Here is a 14,458-nt window from a genome sequence, read left to right as displayed (position 1 = left end):
AGATGAAAATGACAGGTCACACCATTCGTCTGCAGCGAAGGCGCCCGCATTCGCTCTGCGTGCGCCTGTGCATGAGAGACTGATTGCTTGAGAGCATGTTGAAGATGGAGAGAAATGGAGCCGGATACGTGGCGCCTTTCCTCATCTGCTCAGAGGACGTCACCCATTGGTCTGAGTGTCCTGAGGATTCTCGTTTACCTCGGGGTTCATGTCGCACGCATGCACACGCATAGACAAATTAGTATACTCATTAATGTATGTACTCTTCACTCATGCACGATTGCAAAGTCTTAAAAGTTAAAGCCCAAGGAGTTTAAATACCAAATCTTTGATTTACTTGTCTTTGGATGAGCTTTGATTCATCCAAGTAAACCTGATACACATGAAAAATGTCAACTGGAAGAGTTAAGTTCAACTTAATTATGAATTTGCACAGTGAAAATGTATTTTTCACGTTTCCATGGTGTGAAAAAGATGGCTCCAACATCTAGGTGTGTAAAGCGCAGCCACGAAAGAATTCCTGTGAATTTGGATTATTCACAAAGCCCAGCAGCTTGTATGGTTGCAAAAAGGAATCTAGGAAAAAGCAACTATATTCCAGATGTGTGTCGTCAGTAAACACTTTGCTAATGACTTTGTGGACTCAGATGTTTGTTTTTAAGTCTTTGCTTTAAGCTAATATATACATTTAAAGTAGAGCAGCGGGGTATAATCTGACTTGTGACTGCCTTTCACAGCGTCATTGGTTTCTCAGTCATATCCTCCTCTCACTCGTGACAACTGGTCTCAAAAGAGATGTGATGGGAGGGACGTGATGCTGAAGTGGAGGCTTCGGAACTTTGTTAGCTGCTTGTTAGTGCAAATTGAGAATCAGAAAGCTGGTTTAAGTGACTTTGAAGGTTGACGTGCTGGGATTATCCCCCACAACCCTGACAAGGTGTGCAGAAGAGCATGTCTGAACACACAACATGTCAAGCCTCGAAGCACATGGGCTACAGCAGCAGAAGACCACACCAGGTACCGCCGTGTCCGCTAAGATAGGCTCACTAAAATTGGACGACAAAAGATTGAAAACATGTTGCTTCTTATTGAGACGTTTGGGTCGAGTTGGGGAGTAATGGAATACATGTACCGGCGTTTAAAAAGGTGGTATTCAGAATACAGTTACTTTGTTGAAGTAAATGGATTACAGGGCGGTCTTTTCCTGTTTCATATGTTAGGCTGTCTCTATTTTTGGTAATTCCACACCAGTGGAAACCCAAACAAAACACACATTAAGAGAAGAATACATTTTAAACCTCACAGTTTACCTGTATTTGCTGAATCCACAGTAGGTCCATAATTTGTTGAACTTTTGTAGTTTTACCTCTGTGCACAGCCACAGCTGATTTTAAATCATGTAGTCAGCATGTAAGCGAAGTGCAGACTGTCAGTTTTAATTCACAAAAAAATGTAAAGAATTTTGCATCACCTGTTTAGAAATTACAGGCATTTTTTATACACAGTCTCCCATGTTCCCCTTTTTCATTCAGCATGCGTTCATGTGTTCATAATGCTGAAATGTTCATGTTAAACAGGGATAGTGGTTTTACTGTTATTAACGTTTGCTAGTAAGCATTAAGCAAACATATGACCGAGACTGACTGGACTGTAGCTAGTTTTTGTTTGCTTTTGCAGGTAATTTGATCACCAAGCTGGTATCGGTCCATTTTTTTGGGGGGGGGCATGATGCTGGGGCAGATTAATTCATACGCAGGCAAAGAAAAATCTCTGTTTCATAGTAATCCATCAAGCTGTTGTTGAGAAATTCCTTTCAAAACCACAAATGTGAAGCTCATTTGTTTTAGAAGACAAACAGCAGCCTGAGTAAACAGTATCTGCAATAATTTCTGCTTGACTAGTTTCAATAGCTGGCATGAAGCACGACTTTTTTCTTCTTTTTTTTCATGGGGTCTGACACTTTGGATTTGAATATTAGCACCAAGTGTGCAACCCTACTTCATTTCCATGCCGATATATGCATGTGTGGGAGGAAGAGCGACGAGCGGGGAATGGAGGTGGAGAGAGAGAGGCAGAAAGTGAAGAAGAAGTGGGAGAGATAGGGAGTTAGTTAGAATTAGAGATGGAGAGTAATTCTTTTTTAGAAATAGACGGACAGAGGGAGAGGGATGGCGGAAAGGGAGCTGAATTAAGGTAGAGAAAAGCTGCTAGGCACTCTTTCCCACACACACACACATACATAGGGGATATCCCACACTGTTTACAGTGCAATCGAGTCAGCGGCTGGTTTATTTAATCAGAGTTCAGCCTCAGAGACTATACGTTGTCTTAATCTCCTTAACAAGATTTACCAGCCAGTCAACTTTTGGACAGAACACTCCGAACAGAATCCAGCAACTTTGACCACAAACAGCACAGGATGAAATCAGCGCGGTCATAGTGGATCCACTCCTGAATGCACCCATCTGTCTCTGGCTGTATTTACACGCGCACGTGTGTGTCTGTGCACATGTGCGAGCTTGTTTTCAGGCAGATTTTTACCTGTATGTGGAAACAGTGTCTGTCCTAACCTTTTTTGCAGAGACCAGATGCTCTCTTTGAGGTAGTTTCACTGTCATTAAAAGATATTTGGCAAGGGAAGAGAGGCTACAACAGATGTGGCTTTATAGGTAGCTATGATTTGCAGATGGTACAGTAGGATGGTTTTGCTCTTTTTTTCATGTTTGTTTAAGGAGACGTGAGTAAAAGAAAGGTTGTGTGTGTGTGTGAGAGAGAGAGACTGAGCACTAAAATGGGAGTGGTTCTGTATACACTAAAAGGTTAAGAACAGTTTATCTGCCAATCAGATCGTTGCAGGCTGAGACGGGTGGCCATTTCCCCAGACAAGATCGCCTTCAGTGCTGGAAATTTACCAATATTTCCCTCATAAAATTTGAAAGCGGTTCTAATATTACAGTAAAAAGTAAAGCTTGTTTATCAGCCGTCGCCATCGAAATGCTGGATATTAGATGTGAAGAACTATCTAGACCCTGAGGTCTTCGCTTCATTATGACTCAATTTAAATTTTTTATTTTTTATTTTTAGGAAGTTTTAATTAGGTGCTTGCTTTGATGTGTTAATTAAATGGCTGTTATATGTCAAAAGTAACCTTCCCAACTGGTCGCAGGCATTTTTAGAGTTTCCAGCTCAACTGAGCTGTGTGATGTCGGACTGCGAGCCAGTCCACCTGCCGTTCCAAATAAGAGCAAGGCTTCCAGATGTGCGCACAGGCATTCGAGCACATTTATTTCTGTAGTGCCCTTAAGGGCACCACCTGGCTGAAACTGCCCCATATACAGCTTTAATTTAGTTCTGAGGGCCAGAAGAGTCCGTAGAGGACCTATTTCTGATAACCTGCAGATTTCTGTGCGAGATTTCACGAGCCACATGAATTTTAAACACAACAAAATTCAATATTTCCTTCCTCAGACTGTTGTGTTTTTAAAGATATTTATCTTAATGAAAAATGACTATTAAATATGGCCTTTTAACATTTCGCCACAGCCGATTACAGGTATTAATAACTTGATAGGATGTCCGAAGAGGTGTAGGTTGAAGCAGACTTGGAGTAAAGTACCTTGTAATGGAAGTCCATAGCAGTAAGCCTGAAGCTTAAGTCCTCCATTTGAGTGTGACATGACTCAGTAACTACTGGGGCAAATCTCCCACTATGGGGGCACTTTAATTGGAAGTAGTAGCTTCTCTTGAGTAAAGAAGTCTTCCCTTAAGAATATTGCAGAATGCTAAGGAGCTTGCTCTGACTTCACCTTCTCTGTGTTTGAGCTGAGGTGCTCGGAGCGATTGCAAGTGTTTATGTAGGAACTGAGCTGTTTGTTTGATAAACTGCACTGTGGAAATTCATAGATGAGGGAAACAGACAGTCCCAAACGCAGGACAGCGTTTTGCTCCGAGCGTGCTCACAGAGAGGAAATGTCATCAGCAGATTTCTCTGGCTGCCATAAAACCATCACTTCGTCTCTCCCACCTTGTCTTTCTTCAGATCGTTCGACGTACTTTTATCCTTTTCTGCCTTGCCTCCTCTTTTCCTCCCGTTGTGTCATCACTTGTCTTCCCACCCCCCACTTCCCATGCCCTATCTACTTCCTCTCGCGCTTGTCTCTCCGTCTTTTTGTCCCGCAGTCTGACATCTTATTTACTTCTTTCTGGTCAGATGAGCTCAGGACATCGCTGGAGAGCAGATGGGACACATGCCAGACTTAAAAGGCCTCAGGTGGAGGGGAGAGAGAGAAAGGGAGATATGCTTAGGCAGTGTCTGCTTATTATTTATACTCGGCTGAATGATGCTTCTCTCAGCCCGTTGTTCTGTCGCCCTCCCCGCGTGGCTCGTCTGCGCCGCTCTGAGCCAAAGGGTCAATGGGGTCAGCCTCCACCCAACTCTCTGCCGCTCCGTCCGTGCTTGTTTACAGCTTTTTACTGTCAGCGTAGACGAGGCTCCCGTGGGGTCGGCGGTGAGGTGTGAGGGGGGACACACGTACACACAGACTGGAGGGGAGGCAAAAAAAAAAAAAAAAATTCACTCAGCAGCCAGAGCTATAGACAAGGTTGCTATAGCAACAGCCTGTCCTACCTCTGAGCTGAACACCTATACAGTATAAGCATAAATGCATGCACGCCCAGAGATGAAACAAACGCAAATATGCTAAAGTTGCTATGCTAAAAAGATTCCCTCCCCCCCTTTACCTTCAAAGCCTAATTGTCATTAACCAGCTCGGCACCGCGGGGAATTGATGGTGCCAGTTTTATGTTACAGAAAAAAATTTAAAAAAATCTTGCTGGTGGCACTGCAGCATCTTGGCTTGAATGGGCTGTGATTAGCCAGAACTGGGTCTTAATTTAGCTGCAAAAGAGCATTAGCTGTCTCATGAAAGATTTTATTTGGAGATGGGGGTGGTGGGAGATTCCCACCCCACCACCGCCCCCCGCCGACAGTGTCAGCTGTGTCATCGTAGCCGAATGCACGTACCAAAGTGAGATGAGGCTCGGATCTTACTGTAAACTTTCAGTTCAAAACAAGTCTCCAGAGTTCCTTTTATTTGCTTTTTTGGAAAACTACTGGGGAAATTCAGTCACTTCAATCTGTGAGGACTCGCTTAGGCATTTTCTCATTTTTCTCTACACGTTTTAGCATTTTTGTCCGATATGAGTGTAGAAATTTTAGAAAATGCGTGCAGGGTTTCACTACATCTTTCAAGTTTTGACACTGACGGTAACAGAGCTAATGGTCTCGCTACTGCCAGGTTTCCTCACGCTAACGGTCCCGGCTTTTATCAAACATTTCTTTTCCCAGCAAGAAACACAAATGTTGGCTATACAGCAAGAACACTGTTCTTTGATCACTTCAACTAAAATGAATTCAAACACTGTTAGTGTTCGGTAAATTGGAACTTTATTAACAATAACACAACTTACAGGCAATTTGAACATTTTTAAACAACCCAACAAACCTAAAAAAAGGAGGTGAAAAAGAACCTAAAAGAACATTCACACACTCACACTCTGATGGATCTATCAGGGAAACTCTTGCTTAAGGATATTTTCAAACGCAGTCATCGAGGAGACTGAGATCAAACCGCCGTCCTTCTAATTGGTGGACAACCCACTCTGTTTCTTTATTTAGATCTCTTTCAGGTTATTTAAGCAGCACTCACTAACTGCAACCTGGAACAAGTAATGACTCTCTGTTCCTTTCCCTCCTTTTATGTCTCTCTTATCAGCATTTGTCAGAGCTGTTAGCGGTGGTGCGTCTTCCCTTCATCCACCCGTCCTATCTGCTGAACGTAGTGGACAACGAGGAGCTGATCAAATCTTCAGAGGCGTGTCGCGATCTGGTGAACGAAGCCAAGCGTTACCACATGCTGCCTCACGCACGGCAAGAGATGCAGACGCCGAGGACCCGCCCCAGACTTTCTGCCGGTACGTGCGCACACATAAAGCACAGATAAACTGACGTCCATCATTTGTGCCCTGGCCTCGGTAGCGGTCACGTGATCTGCCTCCCACATAACTGACCAGTCGGCGCTGTCGGCATCTGGGCGCCCACACGCTCACACATATCCTCGATTCATATTCTACTGCAGCAAGGTGACCGAGAGGTCAGGGCTCCACACGAGACGCGGGCTCGCCAGTGCACTGGATTGATTTTTTTTTTTTTAGCCCACAACTCAAAGGCGGCGATTTAGAACTCGGTAATGTTTTGCACACAGCTACTGTAAACGCTCGAACGTACATGTGGGCAACGGGTCACGTATCCAAAAGTCACGACACGTTTTACTTTCAGAAGTCGCTCAAACGGCTTCTGCATCGAGTCTGATTGAGGTAACCTTGAAAAGTTAAACACGGCCAGCTGTAGTGGCTTTCCAAGGATTGTGAAAGATGCTATAAACTTTTATTAAAGCAAACCTAGCACATAAACAACTTTCTTAACAGCAGCTAGGCACAGTAGGATTTCTTGCTTTGAGATTCTTGGAACTGGCCGATCATTTGCTCTTCTACTGCAACCCAAGTCCAAGTCATTTGAAGACAGTGTTTGTTTACATCGTTAAAATCAAAGGATAATTCCAGAAAATTGGAGGGCGCCTGCAAATTGCTTTTGGCCGTCAGATTTCTTTTTCCCCGTAGGTCGGCCAGGATCCCGTTCTTCACCCTGTAAAGCTTCACCTAATTATAGCGTCTGCGTGGCATTATGAGTTTCGCACCAGCACACCTTAGCGTTCAGCACAAGTCATTTCTGCATGGTAGAATAAAGATAATTGCCTAACAAATGGGACTTTATGCAGGTCAGTTTACCGAGCCGACTCTGCTCTCCGGCCGTGGAGTTTTTGAAAACACGGGGAGGTCAGCCTTAAGTCAATATCTTATTCTTTTGCATCTTTAATCCAGCAGCACGAGAAGAATTATCTGTTTCTTGAGAGAAGACATTTGTGGCGTTACATATGCTCACCTTCATCCCATTACTCATCCTCGAGCCGCTAGTTTCTCTTTGTTCTCGGCACTTTCTTGAAGCATTTTCTGTCAAGGCGCATTTTATAGTGTTTGGTATGTGCATATCTTATGCCTTCTACATCCCCCATTATGCAGGCTGAAGTGTGTATTGATTCCCAGTTGCTTGTGGCTCTGTACAACAGAATTATATAAATGCATAAATGCTGCCGGGATGAATACATTCATGATGCATTATACCCCAATGGCTCAATGAATGAGAAATATATGTAAGTTTTTCCGATCAAGTTTTGAACTCCCGTGAAGCTAAAACACTTATTATGACTGACTGTCTGAGGCATGCATTTAATCAGGGCGTCACTGCCGAGAAGCCTGCGTTCTAATGCACTGAATGCACCTTTTCTTGTTTGGGTTAGCAAATGCTTTTTGCATCATTTTAACATATTTTACGATGCTTAAGCGTGCACGTGATGCCAAACGCGCTTGTTCGCCTGCCTCGCTTCTGTTGCTCAACCATCTGCTCCGCTGGGCAAGGTGGGTTCTGCGCAGCGGGGCACGTCGTCGCTGGGATTTCACCGCAGACGAGGAGACTGCAAGAAAGATAAAACGATGAAGACTCGAAGGAGAGTTTGAGGTTGTTCGGTATCACTCGCGTGTAGGCGAACCAGTGATAAGGAAGAACAGGAGGAGAGGTCACAGAGGGGGAGAGAAGGGGATCAGAAATGAAATTTGAAGGGCAGACATTTGATTGAGTTTATTCCTTGAGCATGCGTCTCGTTGTGTAAGCAGTAAGCTAGTGTGTGTGTGTGTGTGTGTATTTTAAATGTGCACAAGCAGATGGGGCACCACCTGAGCTCGGTTGATAAGTCTGTCATGCGGAAAAAGAAAGGAAAACTGCCATCCGTGAAGCACTTCTTGCTGAGCGCAGTCAATCTGTGAACTTGTGAGTCGCGTGCATGCGTGGGTGTGTTACAGCGTGCGTGCGTGCGGACACACGCCTCACACCTCCATTTCTTTACACTCGAGATAAATTTGAGTCGAATTGCACTTTTTCCAGCCTTGAATTTTTTTAAAGTTATTCTTGCGGGACATATTTTTAATTAACATCCTTTCACATTGAGACTTAAATAATAAGAGTTGCGCTCATGGTGCCGGTGTTCCTCGGCCATTTGTTAGCTGAGTCCAACGAATAATGGATCATTAAGGCTGACTATTTAATATTTGTGAGGAGAAAAAAAAGGAATAAGACAAGTCGTATATATTTAATTTCATTGGGGGGGGGAATGAATAAAACACCCAGATTGGTTTGCGAGCCAATTAGTTTTGCGTTTTAGGAAAATCTTGTTATTGTTGTTTTGGGATTTGTTTGTTTTTTTCAAGGATGCAACAAATGGGACACAGGAAGTTAATTAGCGAGCTTCTGATGGAGCCAGGCCAGCTCTTTATCCCCGATGTTTAGGCTTTGTTAAAGACAAGGTGTCTGTTTGGCTGGTAGGTAACAGAGATAATTCTCTGACGTCTTAACCTAAGGTCAGAGTGAAAGGTAAGGCTCGAATATCCCAGCTGATGTTGGACAAAAGGCAGGGACCGCCCAGTTCAGCTTGTGTATATAAACTATTGAACGAATTAAGATTGAGGTTTGAAGTTTTTAAAATTCAACGTGTTTGAACTTTTGTTCAAACAGACAATAAAATATCTGATCAGACGAGAGACAGTTTCTAAAGTCAGATTTTTAAATGATCGTCTAACATGCACATCAATAGCCTTACATATGTGACAAGCTGTACGGTCTCTAAGGATGTCATCAAGACTTCGTGGGGATTTATGCTTGAGTGTGTAATTTACTCCGTAGCTGTGTCGTAGCGCTCACCCCCCTGGAAGTGTAGCTAAACGTCAGGTCGACGTAACCCGAAACTACTGCGGTTGGCCCGTTCAGTACTCGATTCCTCCTGTGCCACCCCTGCTGGATGGGTCGGTGGGCGGACTGCGTGGACACCCAAGTTAACACCCAACTGGTTTAAGCTCAAGCTCAAGGTCAGAGGTCACCTTTATACTGACACCTCATTTTATATCAATGAAGACGTTGTTTGACGACCATTCGAATAGGTTTGGGGGTTTTCCAAAGGTAGCTGCACAGGTAGAGACAGCCCTCACTAACTTCTGTTGCACATCCAGTCATTTTATTCCATATCCAGGCCTGAGACGTGACAGAAACCACTCGGTGCAGAAAAGAGCTTAAAGGGTTACTCCTAGTAGGCTTTCACAGGATAAAGAGCTAGTAACTGTGTAAAGTACCATGTTGGTCAGCAATAGCTGTTCTGCACACGGAGCAACATTAGCATTAATGATTTTGTTTTTGTCCATATCATCAGTGTGCATCCACTATTCACTCTCCTTCTAGCTGTTTTCTGAGAGTCCTGGTGTGTTTATACTGTTTGAGCTGTTAAATGTACCAGCTTTACTGAACACGTAGCAGAAAGTGGCTTTTCTGAGAGAGTTTCTTACTGAAATCAGTTGCCGAATGCCAGGAAACAGTCTTGACGAGAGAGCAGTAAGAATTTAATGAAGTAAAAGAAATGTGACTTTACAGCCCATAAAAACTTGCCAGTTTTTTAAACATACTAAAAGGCACCAGAGGGTAGAAGTACAAGCTCCCATTCCTAACTGTACATAAGTAAACAACAGCAAATATTAGCTACTTTCTTAATATAGATGTATACGCTTTAGATATGGTTTTCTTTTTTCTGAAGATACTAAATGTGCTTGTGAAATTTCATTTGTTCCAGGGTTTTGCTGAATTAAGCTCATAAATCATGACAAGTGTAAGCTAACCGCTAATAAGAATATTAATGGCCTATGAAGATACACGCTGCAGTGTGCTTATAAGATGGAATAGCAGGAACTTTTTTTTAAGTTTAACAGAAAGTGAGACATTTTAATGAGTACTTGCTCCATTAGCTGCAAGCTCTAAAAAAAAAATAAAAAAGTTATTTCTATTGTGGCTAAACAGAAGCAGCCAGATGGTTTTCACACATCCCTTAATTGTCTTGTTTTTGCCAGGTTTTTCTTTATGTAGAATCCTGCTGTGCTGCAATGTTGTAATTTCTCTCCTTCTCTTGCTTTTCTTTTTTTTGGACTTAATTGCTCGGTTTTTATTGATTGTTAATCAGTCACTCTGACAAGCCCTGGCATGTCACGTTTTGTTTTGCTCTTTGCAGAGTAAATAATACTGTGTTGATGGGGAAAAAATAGAATAAGATCAATCTGTTTGTAACGATACTGGACGACGTTAGGGCGAAGCTCATTTTTTTTCCTCTGGAGACAAAAGTCGTGAAACCCGAATCACAACCGTGACATGAAGTTCATTCTTCAACTGAGAACTTTAATTTCATTGGGTGCTAATTAAGGAGCCAAAAAATGTGTTCGGCATCGAAACGGGCTCTCTGTGATCTTCAAATACAAATGCAGCTTTAAAATTAGATGTGTTAATACGCTCGGTTACTGCGTGAATGTGTGCGCACCGATAGCGATGTTGCATCTTTTCTTTTTTGCATTTTTTTTAAACATAATGTGCACCATTGATTTAAATGTTGTTTTTTTTTTCCTCTTGTCACCCCTAATTTCCCTCGGTTTGCTGCTGCATCTGTGCATTTTGCGTTAACTGCCTTCTGTCTTTCACATTTGGCCCAAAAAGTCTTGGGTAAAGTGAAAACTATGGGTGTCTCGTAATGAATCCGTGGCATTTTGTGTAGTGTATGTGAATCCATTAGCTGCTAATTGGTTAATTAGACTGTGGATGTGCATCTGATTAGCTGTCATTAGACTTTGCAGGGGATCGGGAGGGGATTAAACAGCCGCCGGTGCTGCAAATTTTGCCCTCAAACATTTTTGCCTTAAGTCGTATGAGTTGCACTCCAGCTTTGAGGAGTGTTGACACCCATATACAGTTTGCGTTTGCCTGCTATTAAGCAGCAAGCTAAGTTTTCTTTTGTGTGCATGCTGTGTGCGAATGTGCGTGCACCGAGACAAACTCATACATTATGCTCCCATTTCCCTCTCTCCACATGTGTCACTGTGCTCGGCTCAGAGGAGGGTGGAGAGCGCCAGGGCAAACTGTTAACTCAACCCAGCCAAGTGGAATAGCACTCAGACAAATGAGCTGTAATGACTAGGAGACGCAGGGGTCCTGCTCGCCTCATACTGTTTCTCTGTCTTTGCTCACTCGCACACACACTCACATTGTTAAAACTTTAAATGCATACACTGTGGGAGGGAATCCTTAAACAGTAGCTGCACTCTCAGCCAGCCTTTCCCTCTGTCCACTTCATCATCTGTAATCAAGCGTTCATGTATCTAAAGCTAGAAAAGTGCAACTGCAGACACATTTGCGACTGTGAGTGTCGCAGGTTTTGCTTTTTTTTGTCACCCTTAATGTCAGAAAAAAAGGAGGTTGTAATTATAGATTACATACTTTTAAAGTAAGAAAAAGCTCACAGCAAATTGTTACTGACCGTTTTTACATTCCTGCGACATAAGGCCAGCCAGAAAATGCTGCGCTAGTGGTGGCGGTCTAAAATGGGTGGATTTTATTAGATTAGCAAGCACAAATAGTGCGGCTTGCATCCACAGTTTAGAGACAATAAAAGCAGGCTGTTGTGCGAGGTCCTAAAGGCCCGTAGGCGTGACATTCATCTACTCGTTCACACCTCCGCCAGCCAGGAGATCCTTGGAGAGTAGTCGTAGCGTGCCACCACTGCAAAGAAAGGAGAACAACACTCACAGCTTGTAAAGAGAGCATAGAAGATCATCAGATAACTTTCTTCTGAAGTCTGCCACCTACTGCTTTTGGCTCGGGTCTGATAAACCACTCGGCATCGCTGATCCCCCTCCGGTGCTTCCTCATCACTGCTGACAGCAGTTCTTTTTGGTGGAATAATTGAATTTATTTGTCATCTTTCTGTGTGGATGCACAGCCTCAATGCTAACCATTAGGCAAAAGTGATGGCGACTGGGAGGCTGTCAGCAGTTTGGAAAGACAATTGTGTGCTTTGCTGGGTCCTTTTTTTTATGTCAGGACTTTGTTGATTGTTGTCCTGCTCTGTAATTATTCAGCATGGTTTGTCTTGTAGAGCCAATGCAGCATGAGATTACTCTGCCTCACCTCTCAAACCGGAAACGCGGGATGCAGGAGAATGTGCCAGAAATGTCTTAATCGCTCTCTGCGAAGAGTGCCCTTCAGCAGATTCCTCTTCCGATTTTATTTCTGGGGTCTGAGATTGGTATTTTAGGAGGGGGAGAGGGAGAGCGAGGGAGGGAGAAGGAGACAGAACAAGTAAGCAAAGAAGAGAGAAACTTAGATGCAGCTATGCACTGGAGAATTGGGAGTATGAGTTTTTTGATATTCTTTGGGCTTATCAGTGAAAATCTCAGCAAACACAACTGTCCCGGCTCATAAATGTAACATGGAGGCAGTAAATCCAGAAGAGATAACCACTGGTCCGAGCGTCTGCGGGGGCTGCAGCCAAAATTAAGGTTCCCTCCACTTGTCCTTTTGACTTGTGACTGCTGCCAGCCCGAGCTCCCAGGGAGGGAAAGGGCAAGGGAGGAGGGGAACGAGTGAACGATTGCTTCCCCAGCCGCTGCCAGAAACCTTGACTCATCCTGTTCCTGAGCCGCAGTTCGTGCTCACGAGCAAAGTGAACAGCATTTACAAAAGCACGGATCAGTCTCGGCATCGTTCATGCCGCATCTGGTACTCTGACCTGCTGTACCTGCTGCGAGGCTGGAAGGATGCATCAGCCTCATCCAATATTCAACAGGAGGGATGGGGTGAGCCTGCTTTGGGCTCTGTCGTCGCGTGTGCTGACGGTGCAGATTGAGGCATTTGGATGGAAAGTTCATCGAATCATCAGCCCAGAAGGTTTAGATCCACTATATGTTGAATTCTAAAGGAACTGACGTGTTTTTCTTTTATTGGGAAAATTTGGACAAAACAAAGTTTAAAAAATAAGATATGATCCTCATTTATGCTCGCGCCTCAGTGCCTTCCTACCACTCCCCTACAGCATCAACAGTGTGCAGCGCTTGCTAAAAAGCAAAGAAACCTAAAAAATAAAAGTTTCATCCCAAACATGAGCAACATTTATTACGGTGCTATTTTGCTCGATGTCTAGGATCTTCACTCGCTTCCACCTGTGCGTTGTAAGCACGGGCAAAAAGATGCTAACTACAGTTCACTTAGTAGTCACCGGTATCATTAATAGAAAAGATCATTTTAATATTATAAATGATTTCTATTGTACACACAGAAACCAGTTTTTGTACATGTGAAGCTCTCATTGCCCATTCCTCTAGCAGTGTAGCTAGCTCGGTCTGTGGAAGGGGATTTCGAGGTGAACTGAGCCTCTAAGTGTTGTTCGAGGACACTTAAACCCTTCACGACGTTTGTTTTTCCCTTCTAAGGAGACCAGCCATCACTGCAGATTTTCAGTCAACAGATGCCCAGCAGACAATAAAATGCACACACACTGCACGAACGCAAGCACACAAGATCCATTTCAAGCACGCTCACTGCACCCTCCCTGGACTTTCCTTTGGAGCCCTTTGGCCCTCTGATCCTCACCGTAGCAAATTAACACCCCGGGAGAGAAATTATGGGATTCGGAGGGGGGGGAAAAATGCTAAAGAGAGAGAATGGAGAGAAGCGGCTCAGATAAGAGAAAACGGCTCTGCGGCTGTCAGTGGGACTGTGATACCCAATGAGAAAAAGTCTTCATCCTCATAGTTTTCTGCACTTAAACTCTATATGAATGTATATTATTTACACATGTATATATCTATGCACGCTTTTGTAAAAAAAAAAAAAACAAACAACAAAAAAACAGATTTTCCCTGTTTTTTTTTTTGTCACACTAGACGAGATGGTTGTCGTTTGTGTAGTCTTGTGATTTATGTCTGGCTGCAAAGCAGATAGGTTTTAGAGGGAGAGACTTATGGAAAACAGAGCTTAAATTGACATAATCTTACAGTCTGAACAGTTATTTGAGCAATGTTCTCATTTATAAATTATATGGTTTTCATACTTTACACCTCCTCTACTAAGCATTAAGGAGAAAATGTACAGTTAATATAAAAAAGAGAACGTGGAGAAGTGCTTTAAATCAATTTTCAGAGCAGATCGTGTATATAAATATATATAAATAGAATTGTTACACCCCGGCCTAGGCAACCGGGGTGCAACGCAGGAAAATAAAAATAAGGAAAAAACACACGAAAAAAACCCACTAAGGCTCTCCACCAAAATCCCCAAAACGGAAGTGTCTCAAAACGAAAGTATTGACAAAACCCATTTACAGCTATTTACAACAAACTATTTATTTACAACACGGGGGGAGATCGCGACCATGACATACTGAAACACAAGGCTTAAATACATAGAAGGAGCAATCAGGGAATGGAC

At 43.2% G+C, this 14,458-nt stretch overlaps 1 protein-coding gene across 6 annotated transcripts in view; it reads left to right on the top strand.

Annotated features, from left to right (window-relative positions):
• The window catches only part of klhl29 (kelch like family member 29), a 264,330-nt gene that overhangs the window by 193,234 nt on the left and 56,638 nt on the right, over positions 1-14,458 (top strand). For all 6 annotated transcript variants that reach the window (XM_005724914.2, XM_005724913.1, XM_005724915.1 and 3 more), the window contains one exon: positions 5,775-5,973. In XM_005724914.2, coding sequence (XP_005724971.1) covers positions 5,775-5,973 — 199 coding nt within the window. The remainder of the gene's footprint in view (positions 1-5,774; positions 5,974-14,458) is intronic.

This window comes from Pundamilia nyererei, unplaced genomic scaffold (assembly GCF_000239375.1).
Source record: "Pundamilia nyererei isolate P.nyererei 1_Seehausen unplaced genomic scaffold, PunNye1.0 scaffold00013, whole genome shotgun sequence".
Taxonomy (NCBI): Eukaryota; Metazoa; Chordata; class Actinopteri; order Cichliformes; family Cichlidae; genus Pundamilia; species Pundamilia nyererei.
Note: the sequence above shows the minus strand (reverse complement) of the source record. Positions and strands in the feature narration are given on the sequence as shown.